This window comes from Lissotriton vulgaris, unplaced genomic scaffold (genome assembly GCF_964263255.1).
Source record: "Lissotriton vulgaris unplaced genomic scaffold, aLisVul1.2 SCAFFOLD_2325, whole genome shotgun sequence".
In the NCBI taxonomy this organism is placed as follows: Eukaryota; Metazoa; Chordata; class Amphibia; order Caudata; family Salamandridae; genus Lissotriton; species Lissotriton vulgaris.
Window position 1 is genome coordinate 181,891 of NW_028254618.1, and position 26,888 is coordinate 208,778.

The 26,888-nt window shown below is 44.3% G+C and overlaps 1 protein-coding gene across 2 annotated transcripts in view; it reads right to left on the minus strand.

Moving 5' to 3' along the window:
- FKTN (fukutin) overlaps positions 1-26,888 on the minus strand; it is a 171,482-nt gene that overhangs the window by 43,329 nt on the left and 101,265 nt on the right. For both annotated transcript variants that reach the window (XR_015307228.1, XM_086951704.1), the window contains exons 5-7: positions 23,913-24,190; positions 22,768-22,900; positions 12,856-12,985 (exon numbers count right to left, since the gene is read on the minus strand). Coding sequence is in view for 1 of the 2 variants with exons in the window: in XM_086951704.1 (XP_086807830.1) it covers positions 12,856-12,985; positions 22,768-22,900; positions 23,913-24,190 (541 nt within the window). In the remaining variant the exon portion in view is untranslated. The remainder of the gene's footprint in view (positions 1-12,855; positions 12,986-22,767; positions 22,901-23,912; positions 24,191-26,888) is intronic.

Genomic DNA, 26,888 nt, shown 5'->3' on the forward strand with positions numbered 1-26,888 from the left:
GGAATTAACGCTGAGCACACTACACCGTTAAATAAATCCAGCAAAATTGGGGCAATTTCCTCCTCTAAACACTTATAAACTTCAAGGGGAATCCCATCAGGTCCCGCAGCTTTACCAGCAGCTAGTTCCTGAAGCGCCAACTTTACCTCAGTCAGAGTCAGATCACATTCCAATATCTCCCGACTTCTTTCATCTAATTTTGGGCCATCATCTTTGAGGATTAAATTTTGGACTGCCCCCCACCCTCTTCATCATATAATTTTTGGTAGAAGGATCTGGAAAACTTTTAGAATCTCCTCCGGTTCAGTATATTCAGTCCCATTTTCCTGTATGCTGGAGATCAGATTTTTAGATCTCTCCTGCCTAATCCGGAGTGCTAACACTCTTCCTGCCTGTTCCCCTGTCTCATATCGCTTCGCCCTTGAGGACTGATATTCTCTAGACTCCTTCTGTGTCACTACCCCCTGGAGATCCGCTTTGATAGTAATCATTCTATTTAAGCTTCCTGACCATCAGCCCCCTGCCCTATCTCTTTAATATGTTGTGTTTCCACTATGCCCAACTCCCCAATCAGAGTTTCAACCTTCAACCTATCCTACTTCCTCAATCTGGCTGAGCAGTTTATTGTCTCCCCCCTCAGAGACGCCTTAAACGTATCCCAAACTATATTACGAGAGGCACTATACCGATTCATCTCGTAGAATTCCTTGGTCCATTGCCTAATATAACTCACAAACCTATCGTCTACAAGAAGCTTTCTTTCAAATGACCATTTCGTTTGCCGCCTTTTCACATTATCTACCACACATGTTAGAATCAGTGGGTAATAGTCAGAAATGTATTTGGGCAATTTCATTATGTTAACTTTACAGAGCCTATCTGAAGAGAGAAGAAAATAGTCCAATTTAGAGTATTTCTGATGCGGGAAAGAGAAATAGGTAAAACCCGGTTCAGTAGGATGTTTCACATTCCACACATCCTCAAGCGATCTCATAAGTGAGGTAAACGCCCTAAACACTTTTGGCTTAGATCCTGCGTAACTACCTAACTTATTCCAATCGGCCAAGATATTCATATCCCCACACATTATGATCGGTGTCGGCCAGTCTACTAGCTCTTCCTCTAGGATATCAAAGACTTCCGGGTCATCAAAGTTTGAGCCATACACTGTACACAATGTATATCCAAGGGTCAGTTCTACTATTGCCCATCTTCCTGAGCTATCTGCCTTCACTCTCTTTGCACCACCTAGATTTTGTTTGGCAAGAATAGCCACCCCCCTAACCATTGAGGTTTGTGATGAACAGGCCAGTATCTCATAGCCCCTAATATTTAATAAATTTTTACTAGCCCATGGCAGGTGTGTCTCTTGCACACAAAGAATTTCCAGGTTATTATATCTAGCGAAGTGACCACCTCTTTGACGCTTCCTCCAATCATTTAGCCCAGCGACATTGATGGAGCAGATTTTAATGTGTGACATAAACTAGTATTATCTTTTCCTGATAGTATAAAAGACAAAATCTTGATTTATCGATTAGAGTTGTTGACACTCTCTGACTGAAACTAAAAACCTTTTTATACCAAAACATCTCATTTTTTGATTTTTGCTCCCTCCCCACCCACCCCCTCCCTTCCCACCATTCTCTCGCCCACCCCCACTCCATTCCTCCCCAACCACCCCCACCACCACCCAGCACCCACACACCTACTCAAGTAATGCGCTCAGACCTAGTCTGTGCACATGATGGAGAGTCGATTAAAGGGGTGGAGATGAAGTTTTCTCGAAACCGTTCATAAGATCCAAGCCCTGGATACAGAAAGAATAAACTGCCGATAATTAACTTAGTAACTGACTGCCATAGGATAACCGCACACCACACATCATACAGCAATAGTACCATGCTGGGAAAAATAGTACATTTAGCCTGTTGAACGTCCTATTGAGACTTATCGATATACCAATACTTATACTACTCGAAAGACAAAAGGAGAGGACTATTTCATCATGCTCATGCCCCCTGAGAGTCCTGATATTCTTTAGCTTTCACCTCCGACGTGAAGTACAATGTTCTGCCCGCATTGATTATTTTTAATTGCGCCGGATTGATCAAGTAAGCCTGCATCATTTTAGCTTGAAAAGGTAAAATCAGCTGTCTCAATCTCCATCGCCTCTCAACAGTTATATGGCAGAAGTCGGGCCTAACAAAGAAACAATATCTCTCCAACAGTTTTTCTTGAGTCTGGTCTTGCTTTTTCCGATATTGCTTGTCTCAATAAAAAATTGCCCAAGAATATCAATATTGCTCTAGGCTTGTCCCCTTCCTTTGTATGTTTTTTTGGCTTAAACGGAGTACGATGCGCCCGCTGTATTTCTTCTGCCCAGTTACATCCTGGTCGATCAACAAATGCTTGCTCAAAGAGCCTAATGACAAATGCTCTCGCATCCGACCCTTCAGCCCCCTCCTGTACCCCTAGCACTCTGAGGTTATTCCGCCTTTGCCGGTTCTCCAAATCCTCCAGCTTCCATTGAATGTCTGTTATCTGAGCACTGTGGGCATCCACCTTGGTAGTGGCTGCCGCCGACTCAGCCTCCATTGAGACCACTCTTTCTTCTAAGTGTGATACTTGGTCGCCCAAGTGGACACACACTTTAGACAGTTTTCTTACAGCACCTTGCATTTTTCTAACAGCCGCCTGTGCCTTACGGTTGTCCTGACGAGTTTCTTCCCTGTGTGCAAGGATCTCCTTGTGTATCACCTCTAAGAGGGAAATCTGTGCAACTTCCCCGTGTGGGATCCCAAGTAAAGGAGTGGCTGACGAGTGGTCCCAGCTAAGCTCCTGGATTTTAATCCCCGCAGGTGGTCTAGCTGCAGATATAGGAGGCTCAGGAGCATGTTCTGGCTCACTTTCTGTATCCAAGTTACTTCCTTCCTGCACTGAGCTATCATCCTCCGACCACTCACCACCTTCTGAAACAGAAAAGAAGCATTCGCTAGGGGTTTTTTCCTTATCTTTATCAGTTAGTTTTTCGTGGCCAGGGTGGTTCATCACATTATCCATATTATCCAAGATACCCTCTTGAGACACTACATATTCCGTTTTTCCTTTCATTGTCTCATTTGAGCTCAAATTTGGAGCCTCTGAATTTTCTCCTGCCCCCTCCTGAACCTCTGTTGCTTCATTCTTTGAAACTGGGTCATTAGATCCCCCATTAAGCTCCCCAGCCATCTTTAGGTTAGTCTCTGCCGAACTAATAAAAGGTTCAGCACTCTGTTCTGGCAGAGGGGGGGGGGGGGGGGGGGGGGGGTAACTACCCCCCTCAGCGTCCACTCTTGTTATGGCCACTACAACCGCCTTCTCCTGCCCTTTCTCCACAGACACCACACCAGCTTTAGGGTCTTTTTCTTTGCCCATTTTAACTAGCATATCGATAATAGGGGTAGTTGCCGGCTTAGCTTTACTCCCATGTTGGTGTCTCCTTACCGGGGGCGTCTGCTTCGTCTGATGGGTATCTTCTTCCTCAATCTCAGCTGCAGCTTCGGCAGCAGCTTTCCTTTTCGCGGCAGCTTTTGAGGTTGTGTTTAGTTTCGGCGCCATAACTCCTTTCTGACCTTTGTTCCTGTTTGCCCCTCAGTTTCGCAAGCCTCTCGCCAATGCAGGGAACTCCTGCCTGCTCCGCAGGCTTCGCGGATTTCGTGCCTCCGTGCTCCTCCCCTCCGCATAGGCTTTGCCTCCCACTGCCAGCGCTCTCACCGCTAGCGTTAGCTCCCGGAGCAGTCGTCCAATGGGCCCGCGGCAGGTAAGAGGCAGGAACATTAGTCATTCACTGGTCGCCGATCTCGCCGTTTCTCCTCCGTTTCTCAATAATTGTTTTATGAAAGGGTTGTAAGCCGATTTCCGATATGTGTTAACTCCAGACCGAATTCCATGCTGTAGTGCGGTTCCCGTACGGCACTCATGGTCAGAACAAGGTTACTCGCTCATCTTCAACGCACACAGCCGTTCTACACGGCCGCCATCTTGCCTCCTCCTTGTTTGTGTTACTTTTTCTATTGTGTATGCAATGCTTAAATATTTTACATGCCTTTTAATATACCTTTTAAATTAGCTTAACTGCTCCGTCTAACATTACCAGAGATTGAACAATGGTTTACTTAATTTCATTTTTGTGATACCTAGCGGGTGGTAGCCTTATTCTTTGAGGTGGTAATTTGTCCACCCCAAATAACTATCCTATATCCCACAAGGAGGATAAATGCGCTTCCACTACGCCAAATAGAAGTTTTACCGTCCAGGCACTGTAATGGAAGCAACTTTTTTCCTTGGTAATGTATGTGTCACAATGTAAGGACTTGCCCAGCTAAGGAGGCAATTCTACAGAGATACGCTACCGTTTTTTTTCCTAGCAATTCTGAGGCAACACTATGACAAAATATTAAGAGTCCCAAAACGTGAGTCACTAGACTGCAGGTGGACGATTACTACTTTGGGTGCAGTAACTTTCGATGAGCTCAGTGGAGTGGTGGGCTGACCTTTGTACGAGTGAATAGGCAAATATGTGTAGCTATATTTAAGAAGAGCAGAGTGTTTCCCAAACTTAAAATAGTAATACACCTCCCCTAGAACAACAGCGTTGCTGCCTGTGATACAAGCAGAAATGTTCTGTAAACTGGGGCCAGGTGGATGAATAACTGAGGAGCCTGCTCACCTTTTTTTGACAGCGATAATGCACTCTTTTCTGTACAGAAACAATTTGCACAGTTGCAGTACCATATGAAAACACACAGTGGCAGTCTTATACTACTCAAGTCAAAACGTGTGGGTGCTCTAGGTTTTAAACCGAGGAATGTAAAGCAGAAGGCTCAGAATAGTGTTCTGTAGGTCTCTCAGGAAATAAATTGTCTGTTAAGCAGTGTTGGAATGGATATTCTCTCCATAGCTTAGAAAAGCGCCTTGAGACCCTCACGGGTCATTCTGCTTTTGCTCTCTAACAGATATGGTCATCTTTAGGAACACCAACCATTCTTTCTCCCTCACTCTGGCTATTTATTGAGCTTTCTTTCATTTAAATTGTTGTGTCTTATAAATTAAATTAAATTAAAATTAAATTAAATTAAATTGTTGTGTCTTATAAAGCGCACTGCTACCCGGAGGCCTCGTAGCGCTATAGACCGCTGGGGAACCCGTCCTGGCTTTCCCTGTGAGATAGTCCCTCCTGGGGGTCTCCAAGGTGAAACCAGGCATCCCCGGCGTTTGTGTGGGGCCGTTGTGGAGATGAGGCAAGCTAATGCCCAGAGTTGCCGAGTGTGCTCCCTGGTCGGAGTAGGCACCGATGCGAGAATTATCAGTCCGCTGATCCTGGTCCAAGACCCTGCCGCGTCGGGAATCGAACCCTGGTCCCGGGCCGTTCTCTGCACTCGGGTCTGCCGCCTCTAACCAGTGAGCCACACCTCTCCACCCCTTTTCATCCTCCAATTTTCCCTTATTGCTCAAAAGCTTAAGACTGTGGTCTCTCCTCTAGTACATCATTGTTGTTTTATTGCTAAAATGTCTATTTCACAGGTCTATACATCCTCGCAGCTATTGTTCCTTGCTCCCATTTGGTACAATCCTTGTATTACTACGGATAGCAAAGTTCTTAAGTGGACTCTCTGGCTGGCCAATGGCAGTGGCGTAACGAAACCCGAGGGGGCCCCACACCCACCGCCTTGTCTGAGACAATAATCTGTCCTAAACATGGTTTACAATAACAGTCACCACCTTGGGGGAGAATTTTCTATTATTTCTATGTTTTACTGCCATGTAGAGATATTTTTGTGGATACTATTCAGGATAAAATATTTATGTCAGATGATACTCGAACGATGATAGTCTGGTATCACGCCTGAGTGAGGTTAATGACGAAAACTCAATCGGACGCAAGTCTGGAGCTCAGCACAAGACACGATGTAAATATCCATTAAAAAAAGTAGACACCCAGAATGTAGACACATTTCCAGTCATCAACAGCTGGTGTAAAACGTGATGGAGGTAAATGCACCACTGCACATCTGGCTCAACTGGGCTAATGGCAGCGTGCCTGCGTGAAACGCTGCTGTTGCCAGCTAGGGTTTTCACAGCCTTGAGAAGTTTGCTGGGTGTCCTGAGTGTTAAGGGGTGATCCTGGACCTAGCACACTGTGAAATATACATAGAACGGTAACACAAAATTAAGGGTGAGTTCGAATGATGAAACAGACACTAAGCTGGTGAAACATACAACAAGAAATCATAAAAATATGGACTAAATTCGAGAGAAAGCCCATTCCAGTGCGCGATGGAGCCATTCAGTCCCTTCTATTGTCAGAGAGCCCATTCCAATGTGTGACAGGGACATTCAGTCCATTCCAATGTTTGACAGTGACATTCAGTCCATTCCAATGTTTATGGGGACATTCAGTCCATTCCAATGTTTGACAGGGACATTCAATCCATTCCACTGTAAAAGAGGGACATTCAGTCCATTCCAATGTTTGACAGGGACATTCAGCCCATTCCAATGTGTGACAGGGACATTCAGTCCATTCCAATGTTTGACAGTGACATTCAGTCCATTCCAATGTTTACGGGGACATTCAATCCATTCCACTGTAAAAGAGGGACATTCAGTCCATTCCAATGTTTGACAGGGACATTCAGTCCATTCCAATGTTTGACAGGGACATTCAGTCCATTCCGGTGTAAAAGAGGGACATTCAATCCATTCCAGTGTAAAAGAGGGACATTCAGTCCATTCCAATGTTTGACAGGGACATTTAATCCATTCCACTGTAAAAGAGGGACATTCAGTCCATTCCAATGTTTGACAGGGACATTCAGTCCATTCCGGTGTAAAAGAGGGACATTCAATCCATTCCAGTGTAAAAGAGGGACATTCAGTCCATTCCAATGTTTGACAGGGACATTCAATCCATTCCACTGTAAAAGAGGGACATTCAGTCCATTCCAATGTTTGACAGGGACATTCAGTCCATTCCAATGTTTGGCAGGGATATTCAATCCATTCCACTGTAAAAGAGGGACATTCAGTCCATTCCAATGTTTGACAGGGACATTCAGTCAATTCCAATGTTTGACAGGGACATTCAGTCCATTCCGGTGTAAAAGAGGGACATTCAATCCATTCCAGTGTAAAAGAGGGATATTCAGTCCATTCCAATGTTTGACAGGGACATTTAATCCATTCCAGTGTAAAAGAGGGACATTCAGTCCATTCCAATGTTTGACAGGGACATTCAGTCCATTCCAATGTTTGACAGGGACATTCAGTCCATTCCAATGTTTGACAGGGACATTCAGTCCATTCCAATGTTTGACAGGGACATTCAGTCCATTCCAGTGTAAAAGAGGGACATTCAGTCCATTCCAGTGTAAAAAGGGGACATTCAGCCCATTCCAATGTGAAAGAGAGGCATTCAGTCTGTTCCAGCGTGAAATGGGGATATAAAGCCCATTCCAGTGGGCGGGGGCGATATCCTGCCCCTTCCAGTGTGCGGAGGGGTGGGGAAGGGGGATTCTGCCTATTCCAGTGTGTGGGGGGATGTTCTGCCCATTCCAGTGTGGTTTGGGGGGGAATTCTGCACATTACAGTGTGCAGGGGGATATTCCACTCATTCCAGTGTGCTGGGGGATATTCTGCCCATTCCAGTGTGCAGGGGGATATTCTGTCCATTCCAGTGTGCAGGGGGATATTCCACCCATTCCAGAGTGCTGGGGGATATTCTGCCCATTCCAGTGTGCAGGGGGATATTCTGCCCATTCCAGTGTGCAGGGGGATATTCTGTCCATTCAAGTGTGCAGGGGGATATTCACACTGGGGGATATTCTGCCCATTCCTTTGAGCAGGGGGATATTCCACCCATTCCAGGGCGCTGGGGGACATTCTGCCCATTCCAGTGTGCAGGGGGATATTCTGCCTATTCCAGTGTGCAGGGGGATATTCACACTGGGGGATATTCTGCCTATTCCAGTGTGCAGGGGGATATTCACACTGGGGGATATTCTGTCCATTCCAGTGTGCAGGGGGATATCCTGCGCATTCCAGTTTGCAGGGGGATATTCACACTGGGGGATATTCTGCCCATTCCAGCGTGTGGAGGGGTGGGGGAGGGGTATTCTGCCCATTCCATTGGGTGGGGGATGTTCTGCCCATTCCAGTGGAGGGGGGGGGGGGGGGATTCTGCACATTCCAGTGTGTGGGGAGATATTTTGCCCGTTCCAGTGTGCAGGGGATAGTCTGCCCAATACAGTGTGCAGGGAGATATTCCGCCCATTCCAGTGTGCTGGGGGACATTCTGCCAATTCCAGTGTGCAGGGGGATATTCTGTTCATTCCAGTATGCAGGGGGATATTCCACCCATTCCAGTGTGCTGGGGGGCATTCCACCCATTCCAGTGTGCAGGGAGATATTCTGCCCATTCCAGTGTGCAGGGGGATATTCTGCCCATTCCAGTGTGCAGGTGGATATTCTGCCCATACCAGTGTGCAGGGGGATATTCACACTGGGGGATATTCTGCCCATTCTAGTGTGCAGGAGTTATTCTGCCCATTCCAGTGTGCGGGGGGGGGGGGGGGGTTCTGCCCATTCCAGTGTGCAGGGGGATATTCTGCCCATCTCAGTGTGCGGGGAGAATTCTGCCAAGTCCAGTGTGCAGGGGGATATTCTGCCCATTCCAGTGTGCGGGGGGAATTCTGCCAAGTCCAGTGTGCTGTGGGATATTCTGTCCATTCCAGGCTGCAGGGGGTGAGTGGCAGGGGGGATATTCAGCCCATTTCAGTGTGCAGTGGAGGATTCGGCCCATTCCAATATGAGAAGGTGACATTCAGCCCATTACTGTGTGTGAGAGGGACATTCAGTCAATTCGAGTGAGAGAGGGACATTTATTAAATTCCAGGGGGAGAGGAGTATTCAGTCAATTCCAATTGGAGAGAACATTCGGTCCTTTCTAGTATGAGAGAGGCATTCAGTCCATTCCATTAGGTGAGAGGGGCATTCAGCCCATTCCAGTGGGAGAGAGGAACGTTGTACCCAATTCAATATGAAGGAGCAGCATTCTGGCCATCACAGTGTTATGGGAGCATCATTCCCTCCATTGCAGCTTGAGAGGAGACATTCAGTCCGATCCACTGAATGAGAGAGGACATTCTAGCAATGTGACTACTATAAAGAGGAGAGCAGGCAAAATGCAGAGGCAGATAAGCCTCTTCAGAGTGATCACACGTCAAGGGCGCACTCCTTGACTTCCCAATCAGGCCGGATAATTACAGTTGAGTTCGCCACGCGCTGCCACCCACAGTCCTCCTCATGAAACTTATCATGAACAATGAATACCTCGAGATACCTCGGAACGGCGGGCAAGATGGCAAGAGGCATTCTTATGTAGTGTCCACGGGAGCAAGCACAGATGACTGTTGCTGATGCGCGCAGTATACTCTGCGCATATGACGTGACCCACACTGCCCCACCCTTTAAAGCAACGCGTGATGGCACGCAGGGGGGCGCACTACATGTTATATTATTATTATTTATCGATTTGTTAAGCGCAGTTGCTGCCCAGGGGCGTCCAAGCGCTGAGTTTAGACAGAGATGTGACGGAGCAGAAGGGAGGGCTAGAGGGGCTTAACGAATAGTGTTGTTTTCAATTTCTTACGGAATGAGAGGAGGTCGGGTGTGGATCGAAGAGCAAGGGGGAGGGGCATTCCAAAGCTAGGCAGCGTTCAGCGAGAATAGCCTACCCCCGGACCTGGCTCTCTTCACTCTGGGTACCACTGCCAGACAGGCACCCATAGACCGGAGGTTCCTTTTAGGGTGGTAAGGGGTGACAAGGCTGTTATTGATTGCTGTGAACATGTGAACAACGTGCGCGCGGCCGCGTGATCCCAGCCTCTGCTCTGTCTAAGGCCGAGGGCCGGTTTTATTAATGGCCTGCTGCCCGTGCACAGAGCCAGCCTTTGCAGTGCATGGGTGGGAGGTCATTATCATTATTGAAATTCTCCTCAACCTCAGAGACTCTTCCCAGGTGAACCGCGCAGCCAGTCTACTTTGTGCTGAGGGGACCCCCCCCCCACATCGCGGGGGCTGCGGGGCCTGTGTTACGCCCCTGGTCAATCGTATTACTTCGATTTCCAAGATCATCTCCAATAATTAATTGATTTCTTTTGAGGAATATACACCATAAGAAACACAGGGGGTTTATTAGCTAACTATTAGAGCTATGCTATCACTACGGAGTCACCTAGATCTCAACGTGTGTGCAAAAGAATAAGGACAAAGTAAGAAAACAAGTGGATACAAAGGTGAAAAAGAGATCGATACATTATAGACTATTCATCAGTCTCCTAAGATATCAACACTGTGTGGTTCAGTCCCATTGATCAGGGGACTAGCCGTTCACACTCCAGGGTTTGGCCAGATGATATGACTGATCACAAAAGTCTTTTTTGATGGAAACCCTACATCACTCTTTTGGACTGGTCAGCCACTGATGAATAGTCTATAATGTATCGATATCTTTTTCACCTTTGTAGCCACTTGTTTTCTTACTTTGTCCTTATTCTTTTGCACACACGTTGAGATCTAGGTGACTCCGTAGTGATAGCATAGCTCTAATAGTTAGCTAATAGACCCCCTGTGTTTCTTATGGAGTATATCTATTTGGAGCTGGGGATAAAACCAGGTGTGGGTCTTTAAACTCTATATCCCTTGGACCCCCCCCCCTTTTGAGAAGTTGGTGTATTTACCATTCTTTTGAGGAATTACATGCTCGCTGCCGAAACTCCTCCTCCTATCGGCCCAAATATGCCCTTCTTTTAGATGCCAATTAACAAAATGTCATGGAAAATTACTCTATTCCTTCTCAATCTCTGGATGTCCCTGTTACATCTTATGATTTCTCCGCCAAAATCAAAGCTTTCTTTTTGTATAAACAACTCTTGTGACTCCGATATGGTTAAGTCAAAAATTGAAGACTCTTGGGAACAGAACTTACAGTCTTCTTCATCCATTTCAGCAAAGAACAAGTTGTGGCTTGAAATAAATCATATTTCTGGGTCTGCTAGCACCACTCAGACCATGCTCTTCTTTTACAGACGGGCATTTTTAACTCCTTGTTCCCAATTCAAAATGAAAATTTCAAATAATAATAATTGCTGAACTTGTAACACCCCTAATGGGGATTTTCTTCATATGCTTTTTCATTGTCCTAAAGTTCCTTAACTCTTTTGGAAGCAGGTACAGCGCAAAATATATGAAAGTTTTTCTATTTCCATCCCATATAACACTGTCTATATCTTTCTCAGAGGATGTTCTGACATTTGTTTTGGACATCATACCTCATGCTGTCCAATTGTCAATTTCAGTTGTTTCAAACCATCTTTTATTGCGGCGACCTTACGTTGATACATCCAATTGCAGCATTTAATTCTCTAAACAACTCATGAGTTCATTTTTGTCCTCATGTCTTGGTTTAATCCTTTCGGTGGCATAATGGTAGAGATTCATCAGTTCAATTTTTCTTTGCTTCGGGTAGGTAAGCTCGTCATGGGTTGGCAGCGGACATCCATTGAGGGCATTTTATATATTGTTGCCCTGGGCCCCATTATCCCACAACGTGGATCCCACCTTCACTACAGAGGTTCACTGCTTTACAATGCCGGTTGTAGCACCATAGGCATCCTATCTCCAAGACTGGTCTTTTGGAAGCTGTTGTGTATCTTTCTGGTGATCTTTCCTCCACCAGTTGTCTTGTACCAAGGAATTCCCTGGTTACTGGCCGCAGACCCACATGGTCGTCAACTTTCTCAGAGCAGAGGATTTCTAGAATCTCCTCTTTGCGGCGTACGGAGAGAAGACTGCCTCTCAGTTGTCTAAGAGCGAGAATAGTAGTTAGAGGCCAGGGAGAGGAGCATCCCGTGCCCCCGCTTCTCTGTCACTACTGGGGACCTCAACTCTGCTTAAATTCTGCCCATGGTCGCTTCACAAAACGTTACCTGACAAAGAGCTTATTAGGACGGTCTGCCACTCCCAAATGTGAAATGTTTTAATACGAATGCATAGATAAAGGTCGGCTATAACTTGCAGGCCACCTTCATTGTGTTAACAGACAGTCACGGGGGATGGGAAATGCCACAAATACATCCTTCCTCATTTATATTAATAAGGCTGGGGTTTTGTAATCTCTTGCAAATGTGCATTCTGCACCGTAATGGAGTCACATCACACCATGAATTCAACCTCGCAATACAGTATGTGATCGAACAATTCTTTCTGGTTTGCGAGGTGGGTTTGATAAATTAGGCCCCCTACTGCCTAAAGCGATATATAGGAGTGCACCTCTTTCAATGACACAACAAATAATAACCAAGAGAGAGGTGCTAGGTGAGACAGGAGAAAGGTGAAGCCTGGTAGTAATCACAGATCCCAAACCTAAAAGTCATACTTGTTAAGGCTTCCACTCGCATACTGTCCAATTGCTGGAGAAAGCATGCATAGAAATGAAGCGGAGAGACTTTTTTATCTCAATTGTTTAATGCTCTAACAAGTCAGTAAAAGAGCATGAGGACTCGGGAAAGGCAGCCAATGTTTTTTAATACTGAAATTGTTAAATGCTTTCAATAACTGAACACATTTTTATACATTTATTAATGTTCTGTGAGGCTCACCATACGATGGAATTGTGTTCCATTTGTATTAAGAAAACTAATAATGCTCTATAAAGCACATATTTAGGCCTGGCTGCATTATCTGCATGTGGGACCACAGTATCCTCATTACCTAAGAAAGCATCTAGTGCTTGATCCAAATAACTTTACTCACCAAGGCAGGTTCCGCTGCTCATCCAGAATTTCACTCCTAAACGGTTTAGTGTTATCGCTGCAAGGTGCACCAACGATTTTGCTTTCTTTCTGAACTCCACACTATCAAGGGAAACATCATCAGGGTACAGCTGCAGGAAAAGCGCAGAAGAATTTATCTTTAAGGGTGTGTGTCAAAAACACATTTTAAAAGAGCAGAATGTATCTATTTGACACTTTTTCTCTAGATACTTGGAATTCAACAGTTACTGGACACTATGAAAGAAGTCACTATTATGATTACTTGTATCCCAGGGCTTCAGATACTACTGCACTCTAACTGGATAACCCAGTAGATTCATCAAAACTCTTGACCCTTTAAGGGTAGTAAGCTAAGCAGTCAAGGCTCACTCTAGAGGAGTTCAATTATTTCATTGCCCATGTAGAAAGTATTAGAGAAGTTGGCCCTAGACTTTCTAGGACCAGGATGTTACAACAAAAATTTTAAGGCAGTTTCATGCTACAATTGAAAATAACCTACAGCTCTCTGCATAATGCTATCTCTGCCAATGGACGGCATCCCCCTGCTATTAGTCTCACCCCAGTGTTGTGTATGCTCGTTTCCTTTGTGTCTTTGCATCCTATACACTGTTTTTTTTTCTTCTCCACTACTCTCCACACATCCTTCTACAACAATTCCTTGCCTTTTTGATTATCCTCCCGCATATACTCCTGTTGCAGCTGAGGGCAGCTTTGCCCTTGCCGGTCATTCCACAACAGGCACCAGTGCCACTGTACAGTCACCCACGAGCACTGCAGTATAAATGTCAGTTCTTGTCCCTCTATCTCTGCCATCCTGCATTAGGATCACTCGCAACCTTATCGTTTTGAATCTGCTACATTTGTTCCACTCTAGCAAGGCTGGTGAACTGTTATCTTTCCTATACCACAGGGAAACTTGTAGGGGCATATCCTACACAAACTTAATGTTTTTTTTTAAAAAAGTTTTAAATAGTACTTTTGCAAGACAGAATACCTTGTTTGATGCCTATTCCTATCGCCACTATAAAAAGATTTTTGTTAGTTTTCAGGTTACCAATAGTAGCTGCATAAAAGCTAAAGTATCCAGTATTCTGGTTGCTGGACCTGAAAGTTATTGTGAGCCTCTGGTCCCATTGTCCCGTGGCTGAAGTTGGCGCTGCTCTGACTAGATTTTCATGGAATAACTTCAATCATTTTAGATGGTGGTCAGAGATTTTATTTCAGTCTTCGTCACAGGTTTTGATCTGCGAAATAGGTGTTGCCTTTCTTTTTCATTTTTACATTCGGAACTTATGTAGCATCAAAATACCATGGAATCAATATCTGAACAAAACAGATGCTGAGTTCTTCACCAAAAGAAGGTCCTTCCAAGTTGTCAGGACCGTGGCAGGTTGAGACACAAAAGGACTCATATGTTGGACGGAGTACAGACCTTGGAAGTCAACACCCTATCAAATAATCAGGGAATTGTAAGGGACCTACTCACCTATGAGGGTCTCAAGGCGCTAGGAGGGAGGAATCAGCAGTGCCGATCAGTCGAAGAACAGGGTCTTAAGAGTACTCCTGAAGGTGTTCAGGGAGGGGGCGCTTCTGATGTCAATCGGGAGCGCGTTCCAGGTCTTGGCCGCGATATAGGCGAAGGCTGTTCCCCCTGTTCTTGCTCTGAGGATGTCAGGGTTTCGGCGAGGTTGCTGGAGCGGAGGTTTTTTTTGGGTACGTGGAAGGTGATTCTCTCACTGAGGTATTGGGGTCCTGTGTTGTGGACCCTAACGTCCAGGAATACATTCTTACAGAAGAAAATGCAGTTATGTATTACTGTGGCTGACAACTTGGCTCCTGTATGTTTGTCCATGGGATTTAGCTTTGATGGCAAGCCAAATTAGTCTTTTTTTTTGTAAATTGGCACCAACTCCAGGTGGTAAATTAATTACGTGATTACTGTTTAATATACTGTTCCAAAAAAATAACTCCAGTATGGTACTTTGTGATTAGATAAGTAACATGTCTGAAATGTGTTGGCTTGGGCAACTTGTGTGGTGTCTTCAAGACCCCTTTTGTACAACTGTAAATATATCGCACAAGAACTAGGAACTATATTTAGCTATTGATAAATGTATGTTTGCCAGGAAGAATTGCTATACCTCAACCAAGGTCTTTTGAGTTTTTATTATGGTCTACAGGAGTGATCTGGTAATGTTTGATGCCTGGAATGAGGTTTATGTGACGTAAGTGTTTCCAGAAAAGATAGCTTCATTAACAAAGGCATATTAAGTTGATTGATTATATTCAGTCCCAAAAACCTTGTATGAATCATGTCCCTCACAAATTCCCATTTCGACATTTCTTTTATGGCATATTGTTTCTCTAAGGTCTGGCACAATAGAAAATGTACTCCATGAAAATCCAATGAGATTCTACCATTAATTAGATGGTTATCTGCTTTTAACTTGCCTTTAAAGTGGGTTAGCACTTTGTGAATTCATAAGCTTGATTACCAAACTTATTTCTTCAACACAATAAGGATTGCAGAAATCGATGGTGAGAAACACTCATCTACCATTACCAAGAGGATACAACCTGCTAAAATGAGTTTGATACACAGGGCTCACAACCATCTCAATTTAGTTATTATATACATTCATCACCTGCATCACAAAATTAATATTTAATGCCTTGAATCATATGCTATCTTCCTAATCACTTCATCAGAACTTCGACTACTACAGCTTGTTCCCATGACAGCAGAACACTATGTAGGCTTCCATTGGCGATCTGAAGACATGCACGGGAGGCCCGCTTTTTGCCTTGAGTGGCTCTCCATTTGGCACAGCACAACTTTTAGCTTCAGCATTTCTTCTTGAAATTCATTCTGCGACTATGGACACATACATGCCTCCCTACTTCTAAAATATTTAATGTACTGACGATGACCCACTAACCATCAAGGGTTGAAACGCTGCTGACAAACATGGCAATTGGAACTTTTTGTGATTGCTCCCATCACTGTACTTTCAATTATGTATAAGGAGTACAAACATTATTGTTCCATAGCAGACTTGTAATGTACACACATTTTTTTAAATGTTTATTTCTGTAGAATTGTTTATTTATTTATTTACTGTGTGCATAAACAAACATGTTGAGCAGAATAAAACATGATGCCAGTGTTTACATATAGGAGACATTATAACAGTTTGAGTCCCACATTTGTAAGGATCAAGTGAGAGGTCTACAGTCCGGAAGGTGGAGGGTGGTGTTGAGCGGCACAACATCACAAAGTCCCAGGCTCTTTGACGACGGAGTGTAATCTGATCCCAGCCATTTACATTGGTGGCCAACCCTACAGTCCACTACCGCAATAATGCATCATCAAAATCCTCTCAAGCCCCCAGCCCCACACAGGGAGTCCTGTGGCCACTCCGATATTTGTTCATCTGCACAAGAACTGAACAGCACCCAACATCCCTTTCAATCCCCCAAACCTAAATTTCCTAATACGCCATAACATTGTTATCCCCAACACTGGGAAGGTCTGTTGCCCAGCCGCCTAACCAACATGAAAATCAGTAAGAAGCAAGTATGTTGAGCTGAACCATGAAAGACAGCCAGGTAGACCACTCCCTCCTCTCTTCCTCGTAAAGGGAATAGAGGACCTTACTAGATATACCTAAGACCCCTGTGACCACATTTCACTCCAGTCCACTCAGGACTCAGGAGTAACTTGACCCAGCTGAGTCCAGTCACACAGGCCTCTCAGGTGAAAACGGGGAAAGTCAAGGTGATGGCCTGCTGTGGGGATGAACTGTGATTGCCAAGACTCAATGTTAGTGCCTTTTCCGGCGGCCTCTTGGACCCTCACCGAATCAAAGTTGGACTCCACACTAGATTCCTTTGGCCCACGTTAGAAGGTGACCCCTATGACTTGTGGAGGGTCTGATCTGAGCTGTCTATATAAAATGTGTTCTGCTGTGGGCCATATTGTCTTTAATTACTCGAGGCTTAGGCAGAGGACCTCACACTGCAGGTCCAGTTGTCTCAGTTTCGCCTTCACTTTGAGGAAGGATCTCCTCTGCCTTTAGACTTGTAGCATAAAATAAGGGAGGTGGACCACATTGCCTTCCACAGTCCATGGCCCATGGGCCCCAGCAGTCTGTAAAATCAGATTGCAGTCACTAAACTTCAATAGTCTGGCAACATTCAGTTGGAAAGGGGCCCCCAGGGACGGGGGGCATCCCGATATCCGGTGTGCCCTTTCCATAGAAAGCAGAGCAGAAGGGCTGCCTTCTAAATGTTAGTAATGAGCCGTTGAAGTACTGAAGTCTGACCTTCATATCCCCATTTCTGGCATCAAGTGGCCCATGGTGACTTCCATCTCTGTAACCCTGGTGGCCAATTGCCTGTGGTCCACTCTAAGGACCCAGAGGTTGAGTGCTACACCATTGATAGGAAAACTACAAACCTACATAGATTCAGATTTTATTTGAATGGTCTCTATATGAAAAAGAGCATCACTGGGTTAATTTAGATGCAGCAGTGATGGGTCAGGCACCAGGAGCAGTCTCCTGGTTGCCAAGGTCAGCACGACCAACAGTGTGTTAACTTTCTCACATACTACACCCTACCTTGGAGTTATGGGACTCCCTGACAAGTGTACCTGAGTTAAATTCATTTCCATCACCCTTTACTCTGTGCTTGGGCAATGCCGAGTTCACACCAGGGCTCAATGGCCCTGACTTTGAGAATTAGGATAAGGGAGAATGATGAATGTTGAGGGACTTGTCCCAGGAAAGTGAAGCCGAGTCATTCCAACAGAGTAGACAGGGCTTACATCTGAATGAAAAGGAACACATGCACTACTTTCAGCTGAGAACACCAGAGCAGAAACAACACTGCCCAACCACTGGGAAAAACTTCTTCTAACTTACACTTTCACTGGGGGCATCATATCTATGCAACAGTAAGTGAAACAAACCCAAACTCGATCAGGTCGTATATGAAGCAGACATATAACAAGTGCCACCCAAGCGTTCTGAATTCAAATCGCTTTCTAGGCTGTGTGCGCCTGCAGACACAGAGCCCAACAGCAGATTGGTTTGAACAGTGAGCAGATCTCTAGAAGTGGGACCTGTTTAGATGGAAAAAGCATCCAGTTTACAGAACAAGAGGGTGGGAGAGTCGGCGAAGAATCTGTGGTGAGAAAGTATCCAGTTGAAAGAGCATCATTGAAGTAACTTGTTCTCTTGATGGACACTTCTAACTGCAGCTTCCTTACCTTTTGAATACATATGAAACCAGTCCCTTCTAGGTGTTGGGTCTGTTAACTGGCTCATACTACAACATCCGGCAGGATTGAGTGTGCAAAGTGCCCCTTTCTATGGACCCGACTGTCCGGCAATAGAGCTTTGTGAACGTATGGAGTGATGGCCACATAGCACCCTGGCAAATATCTAGAACCAGCGCTCTACATGCCAACACAATGGTAGCAGCCTTGCCTCTGGTGGAAAGAGCCCACAAGCCCTCTGAAGTCTACTTCCTTGCCAGTGTGTTGCAGACATAGATGCAGAGCAGGATCCAACTGGAGATGGTCCTTTTCTGCACTGCTTTACCCTTCTTCCCTCAAGTGAATCCAGCAAAGAGCTGATTGTTCACACAATGTTCCCTGGCAAGATGGATGTAAAAGCTCATAGCTCTCAAGATCTAACCAATTGAGTCACTCCTCCTCCTTCAACGGGTGAGGCGAGGCAAAAAATGCTGCAATGGTGATCAATTGCCTGACATGACAATTTTTGGTAGAAAAGAAGCAGAATTCCATAGTACCAGTTCATCCGGAACAAAGGCGGATGGCAAGTTCACAGATAGAGATTGTAACTTGCTCTTGTGCTGTGATGATGTTATGACAAAACGGATGATCATGTTTAATGTGAGGAGTCATAAAGTACAGTTATTTGGTGGTTGTAAAGGAGTACAGTAGAGGAATGAGCACTACATTTAAGTCCCACTGAGTCATGATAAAAGGCTTAGGTGGGAAGAGATACTGCAAACCTTTCAAAAAGAACATCTCAACAGGGCACTGTAAAAAAATCCAAAAGAACCGATAAGCAATATTTAATTGTCCTGGGTGAGGGACAACAAAAAGCAATACATCAGAGAGTTTGCTCTGCAGGGAGTCAAGCTAACGAGTGTCACACCAACCACAAATCTGGCCCAATGGCAGGTGCATACTGATTTGGCGGAGGGATGTCTGGCTGCCAAGATGAAATGTACAACTTCAGAAGGAAAGTTGAAAGCAGTTGACTATCTCCGCTCAATCTCCAAGGATGGAGAAGAACATTGCGCAGGCCTAGAATGCGGGACCCTTCTCTGCTGCTGCAACAAAAGATTATACTGCAGCAGCAGTCTAACTGGAGAATAGATGCTCATGTCAAGGGTTTGCAGATATCAGACTTTCCTTGCCCATTCAGGTGCTAATGGGTTGAGTTGGGCATGGTCTATCTTGATCTTCTTCAGAAGTCGTGGCAGAAGAGGGAGCGGCAGAAAGGCACACAGGAGTCCCGTGCTCCACTCTAGGTGGAATGAGTCTTTGAGGGGCTACCTTGGAAACTCTGTCACGCAAAACTGTTAAAACTGCGTGTTCTCTGCAGTGGTGTATAGAGGCAGGATTATTCCCACTTGGGGAAAAGACCCCGAGCCACATCTGAGTACAACTACTATTCATGATCATTTAGGCATCAGGAGCTAAGTTAGCCTGCCCTGGTGCTTAAAGATTCTGCCACATGGTGTGCTACCAGGAAAATCCTGTGGCTGTCGAGCCACTTGCAGAGGCTTAAAGCCTCTGGTCACCCCACCACATCCCATTTGTTGCAGTACCACATGGTGGTGCTGTTGTCTGTGAGCACCTGCACTAGCCCACCTCTGATGGTGGGCAGAAAGCCCTTCAATGCCAAGTGGATGGCCTGTAACTAAAACAAGTTGGTGTGGAGCCAGGCCTACACCGGAGACCAGAAGCCTCTGATCTCCAGCTGTCACAGATGGCTTTCCCAACCCAGAAGCAATGCGTCTGTGACCACTCTGAGGACTCTATTGGGTATAGAGAGCGGTATGCGGCTGACCCAATCACAGCAGCCACAACTACAAATCTCCTGCAGTCTTCTCCTGGACTTGATCAGAGAGCTCGCCTTGATGCTGAGCCCACCGGGACTTCAGATTCCACTGCAGATCCGCACATACCATCTGGCGTGCTTAACCAGCAAGAAGCAGGGGTTATCAATCCCAGCCGCCTCAGAGTAGCCCTCATTGAAATCCAGGACAAAGGTTGAAATATCAGGGTCAAAGCCCAAATGTACTGGACTTTGATTCAGGAGGCAGGGGTAATGGGGGGAGAAAGACTGGCACCCCTGACCTCTGAAGATCAGCTAAACCCCTGCCATCACTTTTGTGAAAACCTGATGGGTACTGGTGAGGCCAAATTACTTGTGCCACACCATGAACCGCAGACAACACCTGTGGGCTGCAAGACGAGGATATTGAAAGAAGCATACTGCAGGCCCAAAGCTACAATCCAGTCTCCAGGGTCGAGGGCAAACAAGACATGGACCAGAGTGAGCATCTTGAATGTACAATTTGTGCCACAGTGTGTGGGAGTGCGGCACAAAAGACAGTAGCACTGACAAAGTGGAACACTAGTCTAAGAGACCATGTGCCTGCAAAATGTTTTGATGCGCTTGGATTCGCAGTCCGCTGGAGTGGCAGGGAATGCGCTTGGATTCTTCATATTGGTTGACACAGGTACCATCAAGTTTATGGGTGGGCCGCGCATGGGGAAGGGCAATGGCGCCTTGCAATGTGCCAGCTCATTGGTGGCCAGAATAAGGCTTCTCACACGCTCCTTATCGGATGCCTCGTAGGAATTCATTGAAGGGTAAAAGAGGATCTGTATGTCTTTGACCCGGCTGGAGAAGCTGTCAAGACATTTGTTCTAACATCCATGGTTTGTAGTTGAACACTAAGCACCTCAGCCTCCCTCTAAATTACTATAGCGAAGGAGGCACTGTCCTCAGTGGGAGGCCCAGGTGGTGTAACCAAACCAGTATCAGGAGAAGTGTCCATACGTACAGACCACTGACATCTTGTAATACCTCAAACGATTTGTCAAAATAGCTGTTGCCCTTTTCCAAATCCATTCCACATTGGTTATGGATGACTTGAGTCCTGCCACGAGGAAAGGGCAAAGTGTCAGAGTGAGATGGGTTGCTGGATGGCAGCAGTCAGGTGGGATCAGTGCGTGTCCTCAGTCGAGATGAGTTTAGTCCGAACCCCAAAATATGGGTTGTGCTTTGTCCTCCTGCATCGGCAGCGATGCACAAAGAATCGGCAAAGTGTGTGGCGCTGGAACCAAAGTTCGTAATGAAGCAGGTTCAGAAGATCCAGCTGGCACTGAGGGTCGACCTGCCAGCGATAGTAAGGTGGAGGTCCATGCAGTTTCTTGTGGCTTGAAATTAGGAATCAATTCAGATGGTGTACTATATTGAGAGCGAAACTGAGAGGCATGTTGACATCCTTGTCTTCTCTGGAGTTTGAGAGTGGCAGGATGGGGCTGAGTCCCACTTAGACTGCTTATGTTTCTTTATGGACTTATCTGATAGCTTGAAAAGTGGCAATTATCTGCCGCTGTAAGGACTTAGGGAGCGGGAAAGGGACTTCCCTTTGACCTCCACCGGTCACAGTGAAGAGTCTTTCAATGTTTGAAGATACAAAGTTTCATCTCATTGTCCCATATGGCCTTCGGATTCATCTGGGCGCAGTCGTTAAAGACCTTGGAGTTGTGACCTGAGCCTAGGCACCAAAGGCACACTTCATGGGATTGGTCAATGACATTTGCTTGCAACAAGGTTTCAATCTTTTCATTTTGGGAGGTGACATTTTCCCTTGCACACTGGTAGTTTGTAGAATTTAGAGAGAAAAAAATAATCTCATCAGAGAGGAAGGAGTAGTTACGCATCCACGTTTGGGGGCATGGTAAGAAAGGAACCTACGTCAGCGTGCTTGGCGGGCTTGTATCCAGCTCGGCACAACACTTCCGGAGCAGAACGACGTCAGCACAGAGCCGCAAGACCGTACCTACCGTTGCGCTGGAGTACTGCTCCAAAATTTCCTGTCTGACACCTAGGGAATATTAAAAAATTAGGAATGTGCGGTTAAGAGTATCCATCAGAAAGTGAAAATGTTTTGGTTGGGATTTTACTATAAAATAGCTGGGTTTGAGGGATCTCCTTTCAGAAGTCTTTGGCAACCTTAATCTGAGAACATGGAGGCATGGGGAAACGAGAAGATGAAAGAGAGCTTTAAATTCAATGAATTCTTCAATTTGAAACAGAGTGGACCTTTTCAATTAGACTGTAGCTTATGAGGGGTAGATGGGCTCTTATTTAGTCACTGCAGGTCCTTTTCAACATCATTTTTATTCAGTGATACACCCCATAAAACACACCTTAAATACAGGGTAAAATCAAATTATCATGATAATAATGAATAACTTTAAATATCCAGGCTTACACTTTTTCTGCTAATCCACAAGCAATATATATATTTCCTCCATCAACACACTATAAAAGGCAATGTGTCAGTTTGTAATAGTCTTAAGGTAGGTATCAAGTTTCTAAAACAAAAGGAGTGGACACATGGGTTCAAGTATTCTCCGAAACATAGGAGGACAATCATATCAGACAAAAAGCAGACAGGATCATTTAAAATAAGATCAAAACGTTAAACTATCAGTTTAATTAAAAAATACAGTCTATTGTAACTAACATTCACATTAGGCCACACACCGTCTCAGACATTTTGTTACTGCCATTACCAAATTTTTGCAAAACATATACCGAGTACCACTGACCTGAAAGAAAGACTTGGCTTCTTTGTACCTACATTCAAGCACCCTGGATTCAGACATTTCTTCTAGAAAGCTTGATACTTCTTTTGGAATTTTGACTTTCAACCCATCGACGGAAATGGGCATTAGCTCTGGCCTAGGAAGAACAGAATAGAGGGAGGAAAACACTATTTTAATTTGCAATAATATATATTCAAATAACACTAGCAAAGAAAGCATCATTTCCATACAGTTAATTGTGTTATTATATTAACTGGACTAGGTTTATGGCAAGGACTAAATTGGATTCTAAATACCTTTAAGAATTTTGTTCTCATATTCCTCTGAAGCCTGGGGGAAAACACAAGCATGTGCTAGCACAAAATGAAAAAGCCCATAGATTGGAGAATTGTTATATATAAAATAGAAACTCTATTTTCTATTTCAAAGAATGTGTGGATTTGTACATAAACTATAAGTTTGAATTTTATCAACAAAATAAATCATTAGAGCTCAAGGGCGTCTGAGAGGAAATGCCAATATAATCTGTGCGAAGTGCTGAAGAGAAAGCTGCAGATTTGTCCAACTACTTCTTTCACTCTGGCTTAAAATATTGTGTGTTTCACAGATGAAAGCAGGCATGGCTGCAATATGACCCTACCCATTATCTTGATAGTATCCAGACAACCTCCCTTTCTCAAACTGAGTGTCTTTAAGGTTATCTCTGCAGCGATGAACGTCACTCTTCACAGAGTTCTAACATGTTCTCAGAACTATCCATTCTAACAGGTATGATACAAAAGATAACAATTGGCCCTGTGTTTTACAAGCCCTAACACTGAAATTGTTTGGGTATTAACCAGTTTTATTTGAGTATCAATTCCGAACTACAAAAAGCCTAATGTCATTCAAGTGATTGCCAGCCATTAAGATGGCACAAAGTTAAATACCTGCTACTCTCTACTCATTTGTATGCCATGCCAGTCGATCAACACAATGCGGATAGATTTAGTACCATTATATTGGGTTTTAATGGGGAAAGCATGAGAAATTTGAATCCGTAAATAAGAATGTTGCAGTGCAGAAAGAAAATATCAAACTGTTAATATTCCAATGCAAGAACTATCTACTAACACGTATTGTCAGAGATCTTTGTATTGAAAGCTCACTTGTCATAGGCACCAGGATTTCGCCCATAATGTAGCTTGCGAAAATGCACAAATTTTCTGTCCATGTGTTGCCTGAGCCGCAATGGGCCGTGCCAGAGGTAGTTACCACTCCTCTCGTAAAAGACAACCAGATGTATGGTGTGAGCTGCCAGCTTGAATATGTAGTGCAGGGGGATTTCGGTTCCAGAGAGGTCGACCATCCCCTCCAGGCGTGGATCTTTCCCCTGGATCTCCAGCCACTGGAACCCCATTTTCTCAGCAGCCTGGAACAAGCTAAGCTAAGGAAATAGAAATTATCATAATGATCTTACTAACAAATTAGAAACAAACATTAAAGCAAGACTTGACAAGTTACTGGGATTGATAATATGAATTTTAGAAATATGGAGATTATGAATGCTTGTTACTCTGGTTTTCTGTTAACATACCAGAATACCATTACATTAACAAAATTACCTTGCAACCAGAGAGAAATTTGCTAAATATCAATACAAATAATCAAGAATGCTAAAAAGACATACATAAACGCCATGCCTCATTTAATGGACCCTTAACAACTGACAGGAACTTCGAGTTTTACATGTGAAAAAAAGCTAGGCGTACCACTCACTCTGTACAAAAAGCCATTCCAAAGAGAAAGGTTCGCTTGAGCTCCAGTTGGCACACAGTTGCTCTTTTGTTCGAAGGTTGAATTTCTACAACAACCCCATTAAGATATTTAGGGGTATTTGTTAAATTCAACAATGTTGGTTCTACTACTTGTAACTCAAAATGTCCCTCTCCTTAGTTCTTTTTTTGGCCATATCTTAACATTTTCCGCTGCACAAATATCCATGTTCATTTATGGAAATCAAAACTGAATATTCTGAAAGTGGCCCTATTGTATTGCTGAAAAGCCTCACTGTGGAATTGTACACAGAGGTATGGCTTATCGAGCTGGTAATTCCAAATTCCCAAGTTTTATTTCATTTTATTAGTATTTGGCATCCGTGACATAAGGAAAGCTATAAAAAAAACACCGAAATGAGCTGGGAAGGATGAGATAAAACAAGATATTCAAGGACGTCAACAGTGGACAGAGGCATACGGGTGGAGACTGTTACCAGACTGGAGGGCCCACTACATGAAGAGTGGTGAGAAGGAACAAACTTGTGAGGAACATAATTATTAAGAGATACAAACCCTGGGAACAGGCAGAGAGGGGTAGATGTATACTAAAGCCCAAGAGGAAATGGGTGCATAACAGGTACAAAGTCATGAATTGTGAATGATTAACATAAAATCATGCAGTTCATGGAGGAATGTTGGAGCAGGAGTGTAGAAAGGAAGTAACAAAATACTGGCACACAAAATGACAGTCAGATAAATGCGCCTGCCATTTTGCTCCAACATAAACTCATTTGAAGTTTTCCAATGGCCATCCGAGTACTACAATGCTTCATGCCATGGCAGATGACAGTACAACATTAAACTACAGTTTGGACAAAAACACGGATGCCTGGAAACAAAACACTGCTTCGAATGTAAGCAGCCATCCGCTATATGTTAATGTGTTTTTCATGTGTTAGCAAACAAGAGATGACTGGTACAACCTGGTTTGTAGTCAGGAAATGCTATTATTGTTTCTAGCCAGGAAATGCTATTACAATATTTTACACTACACGTGGCATAATGTCATTTTTTAGGTCGAGCATTCAAGACCTCTTGTATATACTTTAGTATACACTTATATGTGTATGTGCTTTGTGGGCTCTGAAGATCAGCCCTAGGACTGGTCTGCTTCTGCTTAGGGACTTTTTCTCTGCTCAACTGCCTTCATTCGACTGTCTTGAAAGAAATCGACCAGTAGAGGTCAATAAAATATCAGATTTGCTTCCTGCTGAGGGATTTTCTTTTTTTTTTTTTTTCTGGCATTTATCTATTTAACTTTCTTGATAGAAAACGACCATCAGAAATCAGTAAAATACCACAATCACTTTAACATTCTCTAGATCCCAAATTGACTTCTAGATCTCACCACCGCAACTTTTATCCGTTCAACTCCTTACTGGAATTCTTAATTAAGTCTCGAGCCCTGCCGGGTCGGCATTATCAACGGCGGAGCGACTACCAACTCGTATCACACTTTCCATACAGCCCTGAGGAGTCACGGAAACACTATTCCATTGCGACGAAACACGTGTCGGCTGGCTTGTTCTGAAGTGATTTAAAGAGACAGAACTATTGACACACCAAACAAGAATTATTTGTGTTGTTTCTGCTTATGCTTTGTGTTGTAACTTATATGTGTCCACTTTGACACACTTTACATATTGACTTGCGTGCATAGGGCATCCAGTTGAAATTCTCTAGATTCCAGTCCATAGAAATTGTCTTCCACAAACACCCGTAGACAAGAAATTTTTTTTTTAAATCTTGTATCTTCAGTGATATGACCACCTAAGGCCCTGATTTTGTATTAAAAACAGAGTTTGGGATTATACCATTTCCCGCTGAAAGGCAACATTTCTCTCCATCTGTTCCCATAAATGGCGTGTCACCCAGTTTGGGGATTACTTTCCCTCCATGTTAAAGAACAGTAGATGTTTCAGCAGCCAGGCTAATGTGCTGCATAGCTAAATACATATAAGGTCCCAAAGGCAAGACCGATTGTATTGCAAATGCTTGTAAAATCTTACTATCATGACACAGCTTCATACTCTGGATTTTATAGGTGGGACTTTTTCTCAGTTCTAGCAGAGATGATATGATTAGTGAGGATTCCGGAAAGGTCACGATTTAACAGTGCCTGCGCCTTGACAAAGGCAAGATAAAATGATTTATTTATCACTCATTTGCAACATACTACGCCAAATGAGTAAATTTCACTCAGACTGGAGATCTGCAGACATTACGTATCACCTCTCTCCTTGCAGACTACAAAGTCTGGGTCATGTCTTCACTTTTCATTACTCGTACTTTAAAATATTTCTGTGT